Source organism: Syngnathus leptorhynchus, chromosome 5 (assembly GCF_054491065.1).
Source record: "Syngnathus leptorhynchus isolate UIUO chromosome 5, UIUO_Slep, whole genome shotgun sequence".
Lineage (NCBI taxonomy): Eukaryota > Metazoa > Chordata > Actinopteri > Syngnathiformes > Syngnathidae > Syngnathus > Syngnathus leptorhynchus.
The window spans coordinates 5,167,884-5,189,721 of NC_141199.1; the positions used below are offsets into that span (position 1 = coordinate 5,167,884).

The window sequence follows — 21,838 nt, forward strand, 5'->3', positions numbered from 1 at the left end:
ATTAGAAACTAACAAACTTGCTGTAAATCAAAACTAACTGAATTTAAAAACTACAAGTCAAAATAAAATAAAACCGAATTGTTTTGAAAATCCCAAATTATTTAACCTTGACACATACAATAAAGCTTGATAATATCCATAGGTGTGATTATGAGTGTGAAAGATTGTATGTTTGTGTGTGCCCTGCGATTGGCTGGCAACCAGTTTGGAGTGTACCCCGCCTACTGGCCAAAGTCTGAGGCTCCAGTGTACCCGCAACACTTGAGGACAGGCTAAGCAGCTTAGATAATGGATGGATGGCTGGATGGTTCTTTCAAACAGGGCATTCATCTTGAAAGTGATTGGATTGAAGTGACATAAGATTGACTCATTTTCTGTCATGGTTTTAGTTTATTTGGTTTTGATTTGGACTTTGACTTGTGTTTCTTGTGTTCATTGTCATGTTTTTCTTGTGTTCCTCATCTTCAATGTCTCTCTCAAGTAATTGGTTCCACTTGTTCTTGTTAGCCTGTACCCCTTGTGTCTTCCAATCAGCTGTTTGTATTTAGTTCCCTCCTTTCTGATCAGTCTTTGTTGTGTCACTGTCATCTGTTCTCTATGCTGTGAGTTCAAAGTCAAAGTCAAAAGTCAAAGTCTGCTTTAGTGTCAATTTCTTCACTTGTTAAGACATACAAAGAGATCGAAATTACGTTTCCCACCGTCCCACGGTGACTAGACACATTACACAACACATACAAGCAAATAGCACAAAGAGTAAAAATGAAGAGACAAGAGCAATGAATAAGTAATAAGCAAATATGCTGTGATTTGTGCTGTCACGTCCAAGTTTGTTTTGCTAGTTATTTTGATACTTTGATGCCCAGAGACTTTTGACTGTTTCTTTTGTTTTTTTCCTTGTGATCACCTAAGCTTGCATCGTACTCGAACCCTTGCATTACCTTGTTGCCACAGCTCACAGTTAAAATCCCTTTCGTTGTCAAATTTTTCAGTCATCTTTTATTTGAACTTTGTCAAGCACTCCCTTTTGGAGCAATTTCTGTTGAACTTGTATTCCCTTTTTCTCCTGTCGATTAGTGCTTTGGTTGCCTTTTTGTTTAATTTAAATTACCGTAATTTTCGGACTATAAGTCACGGTTTTTATCATAGTTTCGGTGGGGGGGGGGGGGGCGACTTATACTCAGGAGCGACTTATATGTGATTTTTTTCACAAATTTTCAAACTTCAAAAATCTGCGATGTAGTGAAACTGCGAAAAACGAACCGCGATGTAGCAAGGGATTACTGTCATTTGAACTGCAAGTGACATCACCCGTGGCGCGCGGCGGTTGTTTACATAAAGGACAAAGGATTCGATCACGGGATGACAAAGATGACGAAGGGCCCCACGTACTACCGGCATCATTAGCGGCTTTGTTTTTAAGTGACACGGAGGACGAGGAGTTTGAAGGATTTAATGATTTGGAGTGACACAGAAGGTTTGAAAAATTATTATGGCTTTTACGCACGCCCGGTCCTTCTCGACGGGAGCTCTCTTCCACCTCCGTGGCTGGAAGCTCAGTAGTTCTTGGCTCGTTGAACTCGTTTTGTTAAATAAAGAGCCGTTTACCAAACCCACGTCTTTCCTGGTACTTTGTTAGCGCTACAATATAGTTATATACTAGGTCTCTGCAGCGCACGCGCACCGTTGTTGACATAAAGAACGAGGAATTTGATCGATGGATTTAATGATTTGGAGTGACACAGATGATTTGATAATATTGTTGTAATATGATAGTTATTTGAAATATACTTTATATATCATTATATGGGTCTGTGGAATAATTAGAAATGCAATTTACGGGTCCGACGTCAGCATATGCGGCGCATACGCGGCATTGTTTACATAAAGCACAATCAATGGATTTAATGAATTGGAGTGACACAGATGGTTTGATAAACGTGTTATTTATGTAATACTTACTTGAATAACTCTGAATGTTACATCAGGCCCGTTCTCAGCTCCTCGTTTGTGTATATGTCACGTTAGCATACCGTATCGTTTATCCTGTTGTTTTTGGTTCATGTCTGTTTTTGGTGTTGGATTTTGACAAATAATTTGCCCCAAAAGTGCGACTTATACTCCGGTGCGACTTAAATATGTTTTTTTTCACTTTGTGCATTTTATGGGTGGTGCGATTTATACTCCGGAGCGACTTATAGTCCGAAATTGCGGTAAATGGTTTTTATCATACCACAGCTTCTCTGCATTTGGCATCTTAATCTCCATCACCTGACACTTCCATGCATCCTGCCGGCATTGAATATGTCATCTGCAATCGCACATTTTGTCCAAGTGGTGAATGATTTTAAATTGGCTCCTCCCTGATTTTGGCAGACAACTTGTTTTTTCTGCAATCGCACATTTTGTCCAAGTGGTGAAGGATTTTAAATTGGCTACTCCCTAATTCTGTTGTTTTTTTTCCAAATACTTTCACGTCAGGACAATTTAATTTTATACTATTTGTATGGCTTCTTAAATATCACTGAATGAGTGTATGGTTGACGGCAGTATGTTCTTGTCAGAAAGATTTCCCTAAATTCAGAAGCTACGCTTCCATTTGACCTCTATGCCTAAGTCTCACATCTGAACAACTGAGATAATTTTTCAAGTGGGTGCACAGTTGGCCTTTACTCTTCCCTGTTGTTGAGGTCCCCTCCTTCCGAGTGGAACCCCCAACATGCTACTCGCTCCTCATCAAACTTCCTCGAAGCAGCGATGAAGTGGACACATTTCATCAGCTAAAACAGGCTGTGACTCCATAACAACCTGGTTCCGCCCGGTTCTTCTCCTCTTGGCAAGTTTATTTTGGTGCCATAACGTTTGTATTTAATTTTGATGGGTTTGATGGTGTTCCTTGGGATTATGTAAAGTTAAGTTGTTGTTTTTTTTTTTTTTTTAAACCCAAACCTGACTTCTCAACAACTTTGTCTCGGAGTTGTTTGGGGAGTTTCTTGGGGTCTTCATGGCTGTGCTTGGTTAGTCGTGCCTCTTTTGCTTTGGTGCTGTAGCCTCTGAAGCCTTTCAGAAAGGATGGGTATTAGGGCCTGAGTGATTAATCGGCCATCCAATTAAATTGTCAGATTATGGCCTTTCAAACATTGGCCATAGACTGATTGTTTTTACCTTTGTATTTTAAACATTTACAACTGTTGGGCGCAAGTTACAGTGGTGCCATTATTTACCACACATAAATCTACACAGCAACCTTTTATTTTTAATACACCGATTAATTGGTTATCAGTCTTTTTTTTCTGGTCTTGTACAATTTTTATTCATTGGGCCCTAGTATGTATAAACTGAAAGATCATGTAACTAAGATTGCATACATATATACTCCATTCCATTTGACAAATTATGTGAATTGTTCATAGGTAACTGGTTGAAACAAAGTGTTTCAGGGGTTTCATAATAAAAGGGTGAATGATGAATCACATGCCATTTAATTTTAATTTCTATATAAATTTCTCATTTTGCGTCAAAACACTATTTTGTGCAGACCCATCTCATATAATAAAGATTTGTTTTAAACTATTTGTTTTAAATCAGCCACTCTGGCATTGACCAGTTCAGATGTCTTTTTTGGGGGGGATCAAAAAACTAAATCGTTGTAACGGCATCGATCCGCCACTGCTCTGATTGAGATGGATCAATAAATGCTTTCATGCGAGAGTACTCACAAACATACTCTCCTAAACACCTCCCATTGGCCTCAAGTCCTGCTGACCACATGCTTTAAGTGTTGAACCCATTCTATGCCATGCTGGACAGTCCTCGTACGTTGCGCTACAGTCTCTCAAGTTAGTGTATTGATCCCTTTCAGCAGGGGGGATGAAAAAGCTCATCCATTAAGGTTGAGTCAGTCTGCCGCCTCTCTGCTACTTACAGCAGACAGTGCAACGGACAGATGAAGGAGGAGGAAGGGGGAAAATTGTTTCAGAACTATACGGTTTTGCTTCTCAATGCTCCTTCTGGAATGAAATAGCGTTGAAAGCCAAAGTTCTACTCTACTTTGAATTCCCATCCACGCCACCGGTAAACACGGACAACGGTGTTTTCAACAAACATCTTAAATGCTGAATCTCGCAATGTTCTTATACAACCAAAAAATGCAAGACTTTTTTTTTTTTAATAGCACCCCCAGTTTTCAGTAGAATGGAACTGTGCACTTTTTACAGCAGGTCAACTATAATAATAATGTATCGGTTTTATATAGGGCTTTTCTAGACACTCAAAGCCGCTTTACATACACATTTACAACAGATTATCAAGATAAATATCGTGACCAACTTATACACTATGTACAAAAAAGCTGCGTTAGCTTAGCTCAGGCGCCGCGCGACTAGTTTGCGTGGGCCATGCGCATGTCGTCGCTGAGGAAGTTGAGCATGGTCTGCACCAGCTTGGGCAGGTCGTAGTCATGCTTCCAGGCCCAGTTGGGTTTGGCGTTGGAGCCAAAGTTCATCTGCCAGGAGTCGGCAATGGCCTGCCGGATGGGGGGTCCACGTTGTACAGGACCTCCAGCTCGGGCACGTGCCTGCGCAGTTCCTGCACTAGCTCTTCGGGCAAGAGGCCCGTGGTGCCGATGCAGCACGTGCGCATGCCGAGCGTGTCGGCCGTCGCCTCCAGCACCCCAAAGATGGGGCGCAAGCAGTCTTCGACACACCATGGGAAGCCACGTGTCGGGCCGCAGGAAGCACCCAAACCTGCCCCTCCCGAGAGCGTCACTGGCCAGGCCAGCCAGGATGCGCTGGCGGGGGCTGCTCGCAGCCAGCAGCTGGCAGTGGAGGCCGCCGCCACCACTGGCAGCCAAAAGACGCAGGGAGCTGCAGAGGGCCGCCAAAAAGCAGCAAAAAACACGCTAAAATACTAACTTAAAAATAACTTTAGTGATTTAAGGGGATGAGATCCTGCCCAAAGTGGAGGAGTTTAAGTATCTTGGGGTCTTGTTCACGAGTGAGGGCAGGATGGAGCGTGAGATCGACAGGCGGATCGGTGCAGCGTCGGCAGTAATGCGGACTCTGTACCGGTCCGTCGTGGTGAAGAGCTGAGCCAAATGGCAAAGCTCTCGATTTACCGGTCGATCTACGCTCCTACCGTCACCTATGGTCACTGGCTATGGGTCGTGACCGAAAGAACGAGGTCCAGGATACAAGCGGCTGAAATGAGTCTCCTCCGCAGGATGTCCGGGCTCTCCCTTAGAGATAGGGTGAGAAGCTCGGTCATCCGGGAGAGACTCGGAGTAGAGCCGCTGCTCCTCCACGTTGAGAGGAGCCAGATGAGGTGGCTTGGGCATCTCATTAGGATGCCTCCTGGACGCCTCCCCGGGGAGGTGTTCCGGGCATGTCCCACCGGTAGGAGACCCCGGGGACGACCCAGGACGCTCTGGAGAGACTACGTCTCTCGGCTGGCCTGGGAACGCCTTGGGATCCCCGGGATGAGCTGGAGGAAGTGGCTGGGGAGAGGGAGGTCTGGGAGTCCCTCCTAAAGCTGCTGCCCCCGCGACCCGACCCCGGATAAGTGGAAGAAGATGAAGGTGAAGGTGAAGAAGATTTAAAAAGTTAAGAAAGAAAAGGACTAAAACTAAGCTAACTCTGGTGGAGAAGCGGCAAACATTCAGCGCCAGCGTCCTCTCCGACTATCACCAGTTCTCATCGGTTTCTCAGATATGCTTTCAATAAGATTAAAGCAAAGTAAGAATAAATAACCAAAAACGTAACATGCACCCCGATGCTATTCCCCATACCTCAGCCTAGAGGGCATATTTCCACTTCTGATAGCTGATCACAATAATTTTGCCATATACAGGGGTGATGGCGTTATTCTTTTCAGTTACAATTAGACATGCACCAGAAAGAGACAGGAGACCAAGAGCACAATTTGAGCCAGCAATACTTGTGCAACAAGGGACAGTGGAGCGCTCAGTGGTCCAAGGACCTTCAAAGTTCCACTTCCCCTGTGGTGCCTTTTATTTCATTTGACCCGGTAGGAGGCAGTTCCAAGACTCACAATACCCTACTACATGGAAATAATTATGTGCGTGTCCTGACTGTGATAGTGTGTGTGCGGGGTTCGTGTGTGGCAAGGGTGTTGTCTTGGTTTGAAAATTACAACAAGCGTGTATTTTTATATAACATTCATCGTCCAATACTTCTATCTATCTATCTATCTATCTATCTATCTATCTATCTATCTATCTATCTATCTATCTATCTATCTATCTATCTATCTATCTATCTATCTATCTATCTATCTATCTATCTATCTATCTAAATGTAGATCTACATACATACGTCGACATTAATATATGTATATATGTATGTACTACACACACACACACACACACACACACACACACACAAAGACACACACATATATATACACACACACACACACACACACACACACACACACACACAAAGACACACACACACAAAGACACACACACCAAATCGTTCGGACTAAAAGTCGCTCCGGAGTGTAAGTCGCACCAGCCATGCAATGCACAATAAAGTGAAAAAAAAACATATATAAGTCGCTCCAGAGTAGAAGTCGCACTTTTGGGGCAAATTTATTTCTCAAATTCCAACACCAAGAACAGACATGAACCAGCAACAACAGGCTAAATGATACGGTATGCTAACGTGACATATACACAAACGAGTAGCTGAGAACGGGTCTGACGTAACATTCAGAGTTCAAATAAGTATTACATACATAACACGTTTATCAAACCACCTGTGTCACTCCAATTCATTAAATCCATCATATGCGCCGCTGACGTCGGACTCGTCGTGAGTTGCATTTCTAATTATTCCACAGACCCATATAACGATATATAAAGTATAGTAATATAATATAATAATATAAGTATAATAGTAAAGTAACCCTATTTCAAATAACTATCATATAACAACAATATTATCAAACCATCTGTGTCACTCCAAATCATTAAATCCATCGATCAAATTCCTCTCCTTTATATCAACAACGCCGCGCGCGCTGCACAGATCTAGTATATAATTATATTGTAGCGTTAACAAAGTACCAAGAAAGACGTGGGTCTTTATTTAATAAAACAAGAGTTCAACGAGCCAACAACTACTGAACTGTAGCGATAAAAACATATACAAGTTGTGACACGAAATAAAATATATCAAATAACTATAACATAAATACGTTTTTCAAACCTTGTCACTCCAAATCATTAAATCCTTCAAACGTGGGGCCCTTCGCCATCTTCGTCATTCCGTGATCGAATCCTTTGTCCTTTATGTAAACAACCGCCGCGCCGCTGACGTCACTTGCAAATTCACATATAAGTCACCCAAACTATAAAAAAAATACGACTTACAGTCCGAAAAATACGGTGTGTGTGTGTGTGTGTGTGTGTATGTGTATATATTTATATATATATATATATATATATATATATATATATATATATATATATATATATATATATATATATATATATATATATATATATATATATATATATATATATATATATATATATACACACATCCATGTATATAAAATTCTCTTGTTATGCATCATTTAAAGGCATTCATTCATTCTTTAAAGGACTGGACAATATGTGAAACAATAGTATGTAAAACTTCAATATTAACATTTCAGTCTGAGCATTGACAAAAAAAAGTCAACCAAAAAGTGAGCATGATGAAATCCCATACGGTTAATTTACATGAATTACTATGTTCCCTTTAGTGATCCTAAAATTTCTTTAGTACAGACACTAAAAGCATGCATAATCAAATTCATTCAAATAAAAAACACCAATGTCTTGAATGAACAACTTTCTGGCTGTCAAAGAAATTACTTTGCGAGGAGAGCGCACGCACGCATTATTAAATCTATCTATCTATCTATCTATCTATCTATCTATCTATCTATCTATCTATCTATCTATCTATCTATCTATCTATCTATCTATCTATCTATCTATCTATCTATCTGTCTGTCTGTATGTATATCATATTATTATCATATTAAATATTTATTATCTCTCAACTCCTGACATGATAAATGTGATTTCTAATGCACCAAATTAAAATAGCATAAACCGGGCTCCTCGGGCACAGTGAGGGAATTTTATTAATAGAGGGGCAGAAAAAAGGATTAACGAGATGAAAGAGGAACAGTGAATCGAGATTTCAAAAAACTGCATGGCCGGTGAGGAAAAGGAAGCTGTTGATGAAAGCTAGATTGCCCATTGCTGGCAATGTTTATAACCTTGAGACCTAACATCAATTAAATATAACTGAGCATGAAGCTGAGCTACACAGTGCTTAAGAGTTGTATGAGCCTACCGCCTAAAGACACAGCTGTTCTAAATTGATATTAATGTTGAGAGCTCACTAAAATGATAATTAAACAGGTTTTGGGGAAGTTGAAAATTTTGTTACGCTCCCTCCATTTTTATGATGGGTGGTGTAATTGTAATAATGCCTACAGAGAATGACAGGGGGACTGGGAGAGAATATCTATCATACTTTGGAGGTGGGTAGGGGAGAGAACTCAAAAGGCCAATAGAATAAGAATACTTGGCTAGAGTGCCTTGAGTGGATACAGGAACATTTTATAAATTAGCAGTGTGATCGTGGCATTCAAGTTGGGAGAGAAGAGAGTGACCAATTGAAACCTACCCAAAGGGCCTGCCTCCTGCTATTGTAAATGCCTTACACATTCCCTCAACTCTTCCCCCCCTCACCCATTACACATCATTCAATGAGCTTGTACGAAATCTGAGGAGTAAAAGCTGATACGGTAATGGACTAAAGTCAAAATGCTGGATGAATCCATCAGCTGACCTAATTGGTTTGCTGAGCATGTACGGTATTTTTCGGAGTATAAGTCACGGTTATTTTCAGGGATGTAAAATTATTCACAAATTTTTACTTGATCATTAACACATTACTTACTAGTATAGGTAATCACTTCACATGTTATTTTCACTTTAAACCGCATGAGGGCGCACTATGGCTGTGGAATAATTGGAGCCTGACTGACAATGAGTTCCATTCACTGTCTTCCGGAGTCAGGAGATTTAATGATTTGAAATGGTATCGGCTGAAAACGGCCTTCAAAATAAAGCACCCTACCTCAAATCAAAGCACGGCTGAATAACAAATAACATGGAGAATTCTTAACATACTGAAAATATGTTTTTAGAACAGCTTTTATTATTATAACAATTTTAATAACAAGGTACTAGTGTACATACTGTAAATATGTTTTTAGAACAGTTTCATTATTCTAACGATTTTTCTATAACTAGGTATAACACTCTTAAATGTGTTTTTAGAACTCTTTTTAGAATTCTTATAACAAATTTTTTTTAATCAAAAAGTACAAGTGTACGCACTGCAAATGTGTGGGCACTCCCTGCCTTCTGCTGACGTGTGGGCAACATTTGTGCCATAATTCCTCAATTTAAAAGTTTTATTTTGAATTTTATTTTTTTTAAATTTGGAGAAAAAAATCTGCGATGTAGTGAAACCGCGATAAACGAACCACAATGTGGCAAGGGATTACTCTAATTTGAACTGCAACTGACAACGTCAGCGGCACAGTGCACACGCGGCGTTGTTCACATAGAGGACGAAGAATTTGATAGATGGATTTAATTATTTGGAGTGACACAGATGGTTTGATAAAGGTGTTATTTATGTTATAGTTATTTGGATAACTGTTAATGTTACATAGAGGACGAAGAATTCGATCGATGGATTTAATGAATTGGAGTGACACAGATGGTTTGATAAAGGTGTTATTTATGTTAGAGTTATTTGGATAACTTTTAATGTTACGTCATGCCCGTTCTCAGCTCCTCGTTTGTGTTTTTGTGATGTTAGCATACCGTATCGTTTAGCCTGTTGTTGGTGGTTCATGTCTGTTCTTGGTGTTGGATTTTGTCAAATAAATTTCCCCCTAAAATGCGACTTATACTCCTGTGCCACTTATATGTTTTTTCCCCCTTTATTGTGCATTTTGTGGCTGATTGGTTGATTGATTGATTGATTGATTGATTGATTGATTGATTGATTGATTGATTGATTGATTGATTGATTGAATTTTATTCATCCCACAGCGGGGAAATTCACTTGTCACAGCAGCGCATATGAATGCAAGAATAATACGAGTGCAAGAATAAAGCAAGTGCCAAAATTTCAAAGAAGGGTAAATAACAGACAAGGACAAACACAAGAGCCGCTAGTAGAGACAAAACACATAAATTTTATCAGGTGCCACACATGTTGTAAAGTCTGACAGCAGAGGGAATGAAGGACCTGCGGAACCGTTCCTTCCTAGACCGAGGGTGCAAAAGTCTGCCGCTAAAAGAGCTGCTCAGGGACCGCACAATCTCATGGTGAGAGGTGTTGTCCATGATGGAGTTAAGCTTAATCAACGTCCTCCTCTCACCCACAACCTCAATGGAGTCCAGGGGACAGCCCAGGACAGAGCTCGCTCTACTGACCATCTTATTCAGTCTCCGCCTGTCCCGGTCAGTACTGCCCCCACCCCAGCAGACCACAGCGTAGAGGATGGCTGAGGCCACCACAGAGTCACAGAAGGTCCGGAGGAGAGCCCCACACACACCGAAGGACCTCAGTCTCCTCAGCAGGTGGAGGCAACTCTGGCCCTTTTTGTACAGGGTGCGGGTGTGATCAGTCCAGTCCAGTTTGTTGTTATGGCGAACTGACAGGAATTTGTAGTTCTCCACTACCTCAATGGCCGATTCATGGATGTTCACCAGAGTGAAGATGGGTGCTGTCCTCCTGAAGCTCACAATCAACTCCTTCGTCTTGCTGGTGTTTAGCTGAAGCTGATTGAGCTCACACCAGCTGACAAGGTCATTGATGACCGTTCTATATTCCAGATCGTTCCCCTCCGAGACATATCCAACAATGGCCGTGTCGTCTGAGAACTTCTGGATGTGGCAGTGAGCGGTGTCGTGGGTAAAGTCTGAAGTGAACAGGGTGAAAAGGAAAGGAGAGAGCACCGTACCCTGGGGGACACCTGTGCTGCAGCGCACCACGTTGGACTCACAGCGATGTGACCTCACATACTTCGGCCAGTCGGTGAGGAAGTCCGTTGTCCATGGAGCCAGGCGCTGGTCTACACCCGCTTTCTCCATCTTCACCCTGAGCAGTGACGGCTGGATGGTGTTAAAAGCGCTGGAGAAATCGAAGAACATGATCCTCCCAGTGCTCCCGATGTCCTCCAGGTGAGGCAGTGTTCTGTGCAGTAAATAAATCACTGCATCGTCCACCCCAACACCAGGCCGGTAAGCTAACTGCAGGGGGTCCAGCTGCACTCCCACTTGTGAATGCAGGTGACCAAGGATGATCCTTTCCATAGTCATCAGGTGGGAAGTCAAGGCAATAGGCCTAAAGTGGTTAGGCTCCTTGGGGCACCTTCAGTACGGGGACCACGCAGGAGGTCTTCCACAGTACTGGGACCTTGTGCAGGCACAGGCTCAGGTTGAACAGGTACATAACCACGCCACTCAGCTGGTCCGCACAGTCCCTGAGCAGTCTCAGCCAGATGCCGTCTGGGCCCGGGGCCTTACCTGCCTTGATCTTTCTGAGGTGACTCCTCACCTGAAGATCTGTAAAGGAGATGGGGGTGTTGGAAGACCGGGGTGATGAAGTGGAGACAGAAGAGTGACCCCGGGGGGGTGAGAGGGGGTTGGTAAGCTGGCGGGGGGGCTTGAGTGTCGAAGGTGGTAGAATGAGGTGCGGAGCGAGGTGAAGGAGCAGGGGGAAGGCGGAATCAAATCTGTTGAAGAACAGATTGAGTTCATCCGCCCAGTCCTTGTCCCCATCAGCTGGTTTCCGATCAACCCCTTTACCATGGCCCGTGATGCACTGCAGATCCCTCCAGACGTTTCTGGCGTTGTTAAGCCCCATTTGCTTCTCCAGCCTTCTCCCGTAGTTCTCCTTCCCCTGCCTGATCTTTAGCCGGAGTTCCTTCTGGACTCCACGCAGCTCCAGCACATCCCCCGAACCAAAGGCTCTCTTCTTCCCATTAAGCAGAGCCTTTATCTCGGACGACACCCAGGGTTTGTTATCGGGAAAACACCGGATTAACATGGAGGGCACAGTGGTCTCCACACAGAAATTTATGTAGTCCGTAACTCAGTGGGTCACGCTGTCAATGTCAGTTCCATGGGGCCCACAGACTTATACTCCGGAGTGACTTTTAGTCCAAAAAATACGGTATTTACTGTGAGTAACTTACACATATGTACAAATTGTACTGTGTGCATCCATACAGACTTGAATCTATGTAGAATTGCACTTTAATGAAGGATAATTCCCAAATAGAAGAATTTTACTGCAACTTTCGCCAAAAAACATTACGAAAAACTGTACAATCTGTAAATACTCACTCCACAGGGGGGTTGAGATCTTCAGCTTTTGTTTCAAAGAAGCGTAGCACCTCTTCACTCTGGGAGATTTGAGGAGGGAGTCGCACAAGTGCCTAAACAGAAAAGGATTACAATAAGTAAAGTAGTTTTATTTAATTGAGAGAGTACATTACAACATATGACCTGTGCAACATTCCTAGAAAATAATGTCCCATTACTGGTGAACCTTTTTAACATAGATGACTCCTGTTCTGGGGACTGCTGCTTAAGGTATTTAACATAGAAAATGACACAATGAAGATGGTACATTTTGCAACATAATACTGATGACCATGTATTATCCGTGAGGCTTCTATTTTGAAATTGGCCTTTGCAAAACATTGACGCTGCGAGAAAAAAAGAAAACACTGCGAGTTACCACAGTTTTGTTTGCTATTAGCTGGCTCAATAGTAACTAGATCTGACCAACGTGTCGCTTGTTGTTGTTCAATATTCATTAACTCTGTCTGCATTTGTTAGTAAATTAAGTAGGCAGAAGGGCTGATATTCTTATTCTCACGTTGGCACACATGAGATGGGAGGGGGGAGGGATGTGTCGAAAAAAAATTGGCTACCCAATTACTGTAACCAGGTAAAAAAAAAAACCATCAGACAGAGAAGATATGCATGTTTTAAACATCACTTTCAACTGATCCGATCACCTAGAATTGGGCAATATTTTGTATGTTTTGTAATATTTTATTACCGGCTCTACGAGAAATTTGATGTTTCTCACATTTCCGCTGCAAAAATAAATTAGTCAACAGTTGTAGATTATGGCACTACTTGTCAATATGGAACCATTGTATTAGCTTTCTTTTGCTGTGTAGACATTGTATTACTCTGATCCACATTTGCGGCTACGAGTACGGTTATTCACGCCCCCTTTTTACCCATTCACATTTTAAAGATCTTAACTCCTTTGGTCCGATTGCAGTCCCATGTTTACTATTAATATGGCAACTACACAATGACAGCATCCCACGAGTCAAGTAAGTCAAGTTATTTGTATAGCCCTAAATCACAAGCAGTCTCAAAGGGCTTCACATAGACAAACAATTGACAATTATTCTCAAAGCATCCCCTGATCTTAAGCTCCCAAAAGGGCAAGAAAAAACTCAAAAAAACCCTACCAGGGGAAAAAATGAGAAACCTTAAGGGACCACAGATGGAAGGATCCCCCTTTCAGGATCACCAGGCTGCAATCGATGCAGAAGCCACATAAAATACGTAATATGAAAATCAATGAAAAATTGGATGTTAAAGGGAGCGAAAACAAACTCCAGCCAAATCGGCCACTACAGGTTGGTTGAAGGCCATTCCAAAGCTCTGGAGCCCAAATAGAAAATGCTCTAGACCCTGCAGAAATTTTCTTGGCCCTTGGTGTCACTAAAAGACTAGCGTTTTGCGAACGAAGGTTACGAGATGGAACATAAGGAACAACTAGGTCGACAAGATATGAAGGGGCTAAGCCATGCAATGATTTATAGGTTAATAGAAGAACCTTGAAGTCACATCTGGAGCCAGTGTAAGTTGGCTAATATTGGAGTAATGTGATCAAATTTTCTTGGCCCTAAGAGCAGCCTTGCAGCAGCATTTTGTACTAACTGTAGTCTTTTGATGCTGGACTTAGGGAAGACCAGAGAATAACGCATTACAGTAGTCCAGGTGCGACGTGATAAACGCATGTATAATAGTTTCCGCATCATCGGTCGAGAGGATCGGACGAATCTTAGCAATATTACAAAGGTGAAAAAACGCAATTCTGGTTATATTCTTAATGTGCTTTTGAAAGGAGAGCGTTTGATCAAATATTACCCCGAGATTAGTTACAGCACAGTGGTTTCCTTAAATAAGTGTTTATAACGAGCTGGACCAATTATCAACATCTCAGTTTTATCTGGGTTAAGACGAAGGAAGTTGAGAGACATACATTGCTTGATCTCCGCAAGGCACGCCTTAAGATTACAACAGTCCCGCGGATCTATCATTGATAACGGCATATATAATTGGGTGTCATCCGCATAACATTGAAAACTAATATTATATTTACATATTATGTCCCCGAGCGGAATCATATAAATATTAAATAGAATTGGTCCGAGTAGGATCCCCGTGGGACACCACACGTAACATTATAGAACTCAGAGGACGTATTGCCATGGACCACTCGGTGCGTCCTGTCTGATAGATAGGAATAAAACCAGCCTAGTGCTGACTCTGAAATACCAACACAACTTTTAAGACGCTGTAATAAAATATCGAAGTCTATAGTGTCAAAGGCAGCACTAAGATGAAATAGTAACAATACCGATGAAGTGTTTGAATCCATAGCTATGAGGAGATCATTAGACACTTTAGCAAGTGCTGTCATGTCTTATTGGCGACCACAAAATTTGGAGGCGAGGCCTCATTCAGCGGCAGCAGTTCATTAGGTTTTAACCAGGTGTCGCAAAGACTAAATACGTTTAGATTATAGTCCGTGATGAGGTCATTAACGAGAACTGCTTTTGTATGAAGCAATCTAATATTCATAAAACCGAGTTTAAGTGTAATCGGTCGATCAGGATTCGTATCTATCGAAGGATTTTTAAACGAAATGCGAGTAAGATTGTGTTCTCTAGGCCTGACATCACCTCTCAAATGTTTGTTAGTGCGGTGGGACGATACAACGGGAGGAATTTGATAGTTAATATTTAGTACACATGTAATATTATCTGAAACAGGCACAGTTTCATCAGCGACACCGGTCGGGGTGGGGTGATTGGATTTGTCTACTACCTCAGTAGAAAGTGTGTTCATGTGTACTGTAGCACTATTCAAACTGTGACGCTCTAGTCTGCACAAGGAGCTATGTGCATGCTGGAAGTCTAGCCTAGCACTAGTTAACTTTGGCTCATCGCGATTAGCAAGCTGCTTGGGGCTAATGCTAAATGGGCTAGCGCTGACTACAGTCCGCGTCTGTGTCCGCCACATCTACTGTTATTGCACTATTCTGCTCTAGCTGGCGGACGCGTCCCTCTAGCAGGGACAATCTCTCTAAGAGAAGGGTGCAGTTGGTGCACAAAGCCGTACAAACTCTTGAACCGCAGCCATACTTACATGACTACACTTTAAACAGTTGGCGCTCATAAATTCTTCATTGAATAAGTGTTTGAAACGGTTCCAACTTAAGTGTTTATATTTACTGCATTTTGAAAGCATTTACATTAGTACAAATGATCAAGCACTGCTCGTTTGTTAATGAATTAACATTTCATACTCAAATCACATGCCCCCCTCTTTCCTTATAGATTGTTAACATGGGCAAAAATTAGTGAGGATACTTTTGTTTGTAATGTTGATATTTTGTTGATACGCCACCACAGTGTAAGTATATGCCATAAATAAAATATTTAAGTCGACATATTGCTCCATCTTTTGATCAGTGATTGTCTTTTTAAATTCACTGATCTGCCCCCAAAATCCTGATCATGAGGTCTATGAAAGAAAGTATACCAAAGGTTTTGACATCTTGGATTTAGCTCTACGGAGGTTCATTCACAGTCAACAGCTTAAATAAATAAATAAATGAATGAATGAATGAATAAAATAAATAAATAAATAAATAAATAAATAAATAAATAAATGGGAAAGGAAGGGGGGAAAAAACGCTTATCTTAATGCTTAATCACCTTACACATCTGCCACTAATATCATAGGGCATGCTCACTGGTGATCCCAAACCACAGGAGGAGATCATATTTCACTGGCACCATCTATATTTAATGGTCTAGCGGTTCCAACAAAGATGCGGCACATGGCATGCGGCGTTGTTCGTTAAAACTAAGACAAACAACCATCTGTGTGTTGTATGCAGAATGTTGAATCCTTGTTATGACCTGAGCAACATTCCTAATTTATTCATAGGGTGCTGTAATATTTAAAGAGTCTTAAGGTTTTGATTGAAGAGCTACTATCTTGCTGTGTACCTAAGGCTGGATGGACTCAGCATCCCAAGTCAAGTCAAGTGACAATCTCCAGAGAGCAGATGCTTTGAGAACACTGTGTAATTACTCTTCCTCTCTGTTGTTTGCCTCGTGAACAGGATGTAGGAAGTAAACAGCTTGACACGGCAGTAGTGGGAAGAAAAAAAAACAGGCTCGATATAGCAACTGTAAACATTACAGTGCTTCAGGTTATTTGGGTAAGAGTAAGGCACTCTAATAAAGCCAAAGAGGAGAGAACCATTTTTGTATCATTGTTTTATCAGTATGCAACTGATTGCTTTTCATTTGATTTATTTTGTAATCGCTACACATCACTTGCTCCATTTTTAATCCTTTTATTTATTTATTTATTCATTCATTCATTCATTCATTCATTCATTCATTCCACTTATTTATTTATTTTATGTGCCCTCTTGTTTTTACTTTTTGTGTTGTTTACTTAAATGTTTTGCTTGTCCGTGGACCAATATTATATATATATATATATATATATATATATATATATATATATATATATATATATATATATATATATATATATACACACACACACACACACATATCTCCATCCATCCATTTTCTGTACTGCTTTGTCCCCACTGGGGTCGCGGACGTGTTGGAGCCTATCTCAGCGGTCATCGGGCAGTAGGCGGGGGACACCCTGAACCGGTTGCCAGCCAATTGCAGGGCACACAGAGACAAACAACCATCCGCACTCGCACTCAGACCTAGGGGGAATTTGGAGTGCTCAATCAGCCTACCAAGCATGTTTTTGGGATGTGGGAGGAAACCGGAGTGCCCGGAGAAAACCCACGCGGGCTCGGGGAGAACATGCAAACTTCACACAGGGAGGGTCGGAGGTGGAATCGAACCGGTGCCCTCCTAACTGTAAGGCCGACGTGCTAACCAGTGCGCCACCGCTATATATATCTATATCTATATATATCTATATATGTTTATATCTATCTATATATATATATATATATATATATATATATATATATATATATATAATATGTCTTGTCACCGTGGGATAGTAGGAAACGAAATTTCGATCTCTGTGTGTGTCTTGACATGTGAAGAAATTGACAATAAAGCAGACTTTGACTTTTGACTTTGACTAAAGCTGTTACTGTACCTTGTGTTTCTAGAAATCAAGCCTATAAGGAAACAGGAAGGAACCAGCAGGGGTCTAAATCAGGCATAAATGTGAAGAATAAGGGAAAAAAGGAAGGTGAGAGGACATTTTCACCGCAATGAATACATCCTTAATTGGATTTCTTTCATTTTAATTCATTTGAAAGGGAGCTGGGTGTGTAAGCATTATCATTTATTTATGTAAATATGAAAAAAAAGACAGCAGCTGTCTACTATATTGTCAGTATCATCCAAACAATCTATGTTTACATTGTACTTGTATTGGCAAAGAACCACCTGGTACCGTATCCGCATTTGGAATAAGCATGGTTTTGATCTGAAGATATCCGACCGAGTCCAAGCTCAAGGCTGGATTTACACTGTATGGATTAGGTGGTACAATCATGATTTTGTTCTCTTAACTGGCAATATTTATAAATGCATCATGGTAACAAGATAAAAAAGAGCATAAAAAAACACAACAAACTCGCAGTAAATCTAAGGCTGTTTAAAGTATTTTCGACAATTTGTTTTCCCCTATTTAAATTTGAAGAAGTTCCCTTTCAAAAAGCATTTAAACTTGAAATATACAGCCCAACTTACTGTCTTGCTCCTGTTTCGGGTTTTTGTTTACCGTAAATCATAGTTTAACTGCCAAATTATATTAGTCATTTAATTAGTTCATTTATTATTATTATTATTATTATTATTGTATGACTGTTTTGTGTTCAGAGTTTCTTTTACTAATCGTGATTTGGACCTGGGACATTACTGAGTTGCTTGATTTTGTTACACTGGCGACCGTTGGGCGGGTGCACTTTACGGTTGGTGACATACGTGCTATCGCTGTTTGGAGGTGAGCAGATTTGCGTTCCAGGGCACTCGGTGCAAGTTCGGACTCATTTCCGTTTTCAGTGTTGTGCAGCCATTGACGTATGAAATTGTTGCTTGTCATATTTTCGTATATTTCTTTTATTGCTTTTTGTGAGTGTATGTTTTACATGATTTTATGTTTGTTTGTAATTTGACGGAGACGAATAATAAATGTCTGGTGTGGCAAACTATGGTGTGGTCTATCCGGCGGGAGTGATACATAGCATGCATGCGCCCTATAATGCGCCCAGTGTGTGGGTTAAGTACAGAATAGCCTCCGCAATTGAGTCTGCGCTTTTGAACTCAAATAGCATAATGGTGCAGAAAGTACGGTAAATGATATCTAATTTAATGTTTGTTTTATTCATGCTTTCTTGATTACTTTTGTTGTCGATTGTGAAGCTATTCCATGTGTTCTGTCAGTGTAAACATAGCTATATTGAATTTGTGTCACTTCAAATGCATATGTTAAAAAAAAAAAAAAAAAAAAAAAAAAAGAGTTGAATCAGACTAGGGCAGTTGAACCCACAGTGTAAATCCAGACTAAATATTTTAACTGTTGTCTACAAAGTTGGAGGTTATACACCGTGTTCCCAGCACAATGTCAAGTGTAAACATTGTGTAAAATATGAGAAATCATACTTGCTGTTAGAGTCTCATGACTATAACTGTGTACAAATCACATATCCTATATCTGAACCATGTGAAAGGAGAACAGGGCTGTGACCGTTGACCTTAAACAGACTGTTGATACTCCCCAGAGTCCGTTGGGGAACTGAAGGATGTTTACAATAAGGTTTCTTTACCCTGCAGTAGTCGTCAATGAAACGCAGTCGCTTCATGGCCACGTCTCGCACATGACTCCTTCGGAAGAGAATTTTGCCTGCATGACAGCAAAGGGAGCAGCAGATCAGTTATTAAAAAAAAAAAAAAAAAAAAAAAAAAAAAAAAAAGGAAACCAAGGGAAAAACCAAGGAAAAAGAAACATTTAGATAAATGATCAACCACTTGCTCCCCAAAACTAAGACTAAATAAATTAAATCATATTTGGCTGAGTGGATGGTTTGACATGCATGTAAAACTCAGGCCCACCAGCAGATGTCAGCAAGGTTTGGCTCTGTGCCCTTATGATCACAGCAATATTCACTCCAGTATGAATACTACAACAATTAAACATTTCATAATGGAATCAGTTTGGGCTTGGCAACATTTACTCCGAACACTGCATAATTATACATAAACATAAATCATGTCATGGAACTGAAAACGAACTGTAATTGATGCCATGACTGAGAACCAGTTGGTTGTAGGCTTTATTAATACAGAAAAAAAAATCCCTCAAAGGAGGATGAGTGCTTGAACGAAGAAAGAAAGAATTTAGTTAACGTTACGTCTTGACAGCAGGCTTTAAACGGAGTGTTTGCTAAAACACGGGCACAATTTAGTAATCAATTCCATGAAGAAATCAACATAATCAACTTGTGGTAGTACACGATGCAGACGCACCCAACGCAAAACATTAGTGTGATAAGCAAAGCCACCGACACTTAAGAGCCACAAGCATCGTATTGATCACTGCCACTCTCCCGTGGGCTAGCATGAGCCTGAATTCTCAGGCGGTGACTTACAACAGAAAAGACAAGCATGTGTGGTGTGCCCTGGATCAATGCAAGGATATATATGAGGCATACATTCATAACCAGACATTTGGTAAGTGATCCTAAAAAATATGAATTCTCAAGACAGGGCAGGGATACAAACACATTTGAGATTAAAACGTCATGGACTGCATTCTGTCAGCAGTAATTCGTATCTACACATGTGCAGAGCAAACACGCATCGATGCGTGGCTCACATTGACGCACTGCGCATACATTATTAATATCGGAGTCTTTTCCAGAGAGCAGGTTATTATTACCTGGGAGAAATGGGATAATCCTCTTCTTTGGATCTTTTTGCCCACCCTCAATTGGAAACCTGTCAAGTATTTGCATCTATGAGAAAGAAAACAAGAGATATTTTGGTGAAATAACAGATAAACAGATAAAGTTTAGCATAACTAGTGCAACCTGCAGTTAAATGCAGCGCTATTACATGTAGGATTATGATCACCGAAAAGAGAGGAATATCTATTTCCAAATATGTCTCAGAAAGTCAGCAGACCGTAATGATGAACAGCCATTATAAAACCAAAGGGTTTCTGATCATGGCAGTGTTTTAAATGCAGTTTTATATCAAACAAAACAAATCTATATATTTTTTTATAGTTGGTTCAAATTTATTTAAGGAGCAGCAAAGTATCCAAGATTGATGTGCAACTGTAAATTTACATCATTTAATCCTATGCACAACTAATTCATTTTCGTGTACCATTAGATAAGCTTGACAAAAGTGGTATTAAATCTTTAACTGTTGAACAGGCGGCTCGGTGGGGCACTGGGTAGCACGTCTGCCTCACAGTTAGGAGGGTGTGGGTTCGATTCCACCTCCGACCCTCCCTGTGTGGAGTTTGCATATTCTCCCCGTGCCCGCGTGGGTTTTCTCCGGGCACTCCGGTTTCCTCCAACATTCCAAAAACATGCTTGGTAGGCCGATTGAGCACCCCAAATTTCCCCTAGGTGTGAGTGCGGGTGCGGATGGTTGTTCGTCTCTATGTGCCCTGGCAACCAATTCAGGGTGTCCCCGCCTGCTGCCCGATGGGATAGGCTCCAGCACGCCCGCGACCCCCGTGGGGACAAAGCGGTTCAGAAAATGAATGAATAACTGTGGATACTCATTTGAAGTCCATGCCTGTGTTTTTCCACGCAATTGGAGCAGCATTGGCAAAGGGAGAAATACCAGACGTTTGTGGGAGTTAAACAAGCTGTCATTTAATCAAAATGCTCAGCAACACGAACATGGTGTGAGAAGTGCTGACTTAAGTTAGAGGCTGAGTGAGAAAGACAGAAAATGGCAAGTGACGAGGGACAAAAAAGATACCTCTGAGGTCAGTGGGTCTACATGAGTGAGTCAGACTTTATTGTGTTTACAGTTTTTTACCACACAAATAACTAAATCCACAGAGGCATGATTAGTGGGACACTAAAGGAAAAAAGAGGAGCAACACACGGCAAATAATGACTATAATTAAAGAGCAAAAAACATGAATGTGCCATTTGCATTTTTTGTGTGCAAATTATGACGTGCTTTTACCTTATTCAAAATGTGGAATTCGGTCTGTTTTTTTCAACAGTGACGAAAATACTTTGCTTAGAATTAAAAATGCTTAGAATTAGCATCTCATGAAACTGGTGTCTTGCAATGCTGTGTTTGCTCCTGCAGTTTCCCCATGCTGATCTGTCGCTGATGCCACACTTTAGCATAGGGG

The 21,838-nt window shown here is 41.0% G+C and overlaps 1 protein-coding gene across 5 annotated transcripts in view; it reads right to left on the minus strand.

Annotated features, from left to right (window-relative positions):
* Window positions 1-21,838, minus strand: part of sh3pxd2aa (SH3 and PX domains 2Aa) — a 90,704-nt gene that overhangs the window by 40,858 nt on the left and 28,008 nt on the right. For all 5 annotated transcript variants that reach the window (XM_085912006.1, XM_085912008.1, XM_085912007.1 and 2 more), the window contains 3 exons: window positions 20,390-20,465; window positions 19,278-19,354; window positions 12,455-12,546 (listed from right to left, as the gene is read on the minus strand). In XM_085912006.1, the coding sequence (XP_085768132.1) occupies window positions 12,455-12,546; window positions 19,278-19,354; window positions 20,390-20,465 (245 nt within the window). The remainder of the gene's footprint in view (window positions 1-12,454; window positions 12,547-19,277; window positions 19,355-20,389; window positions 20,466-21,838) is intronic.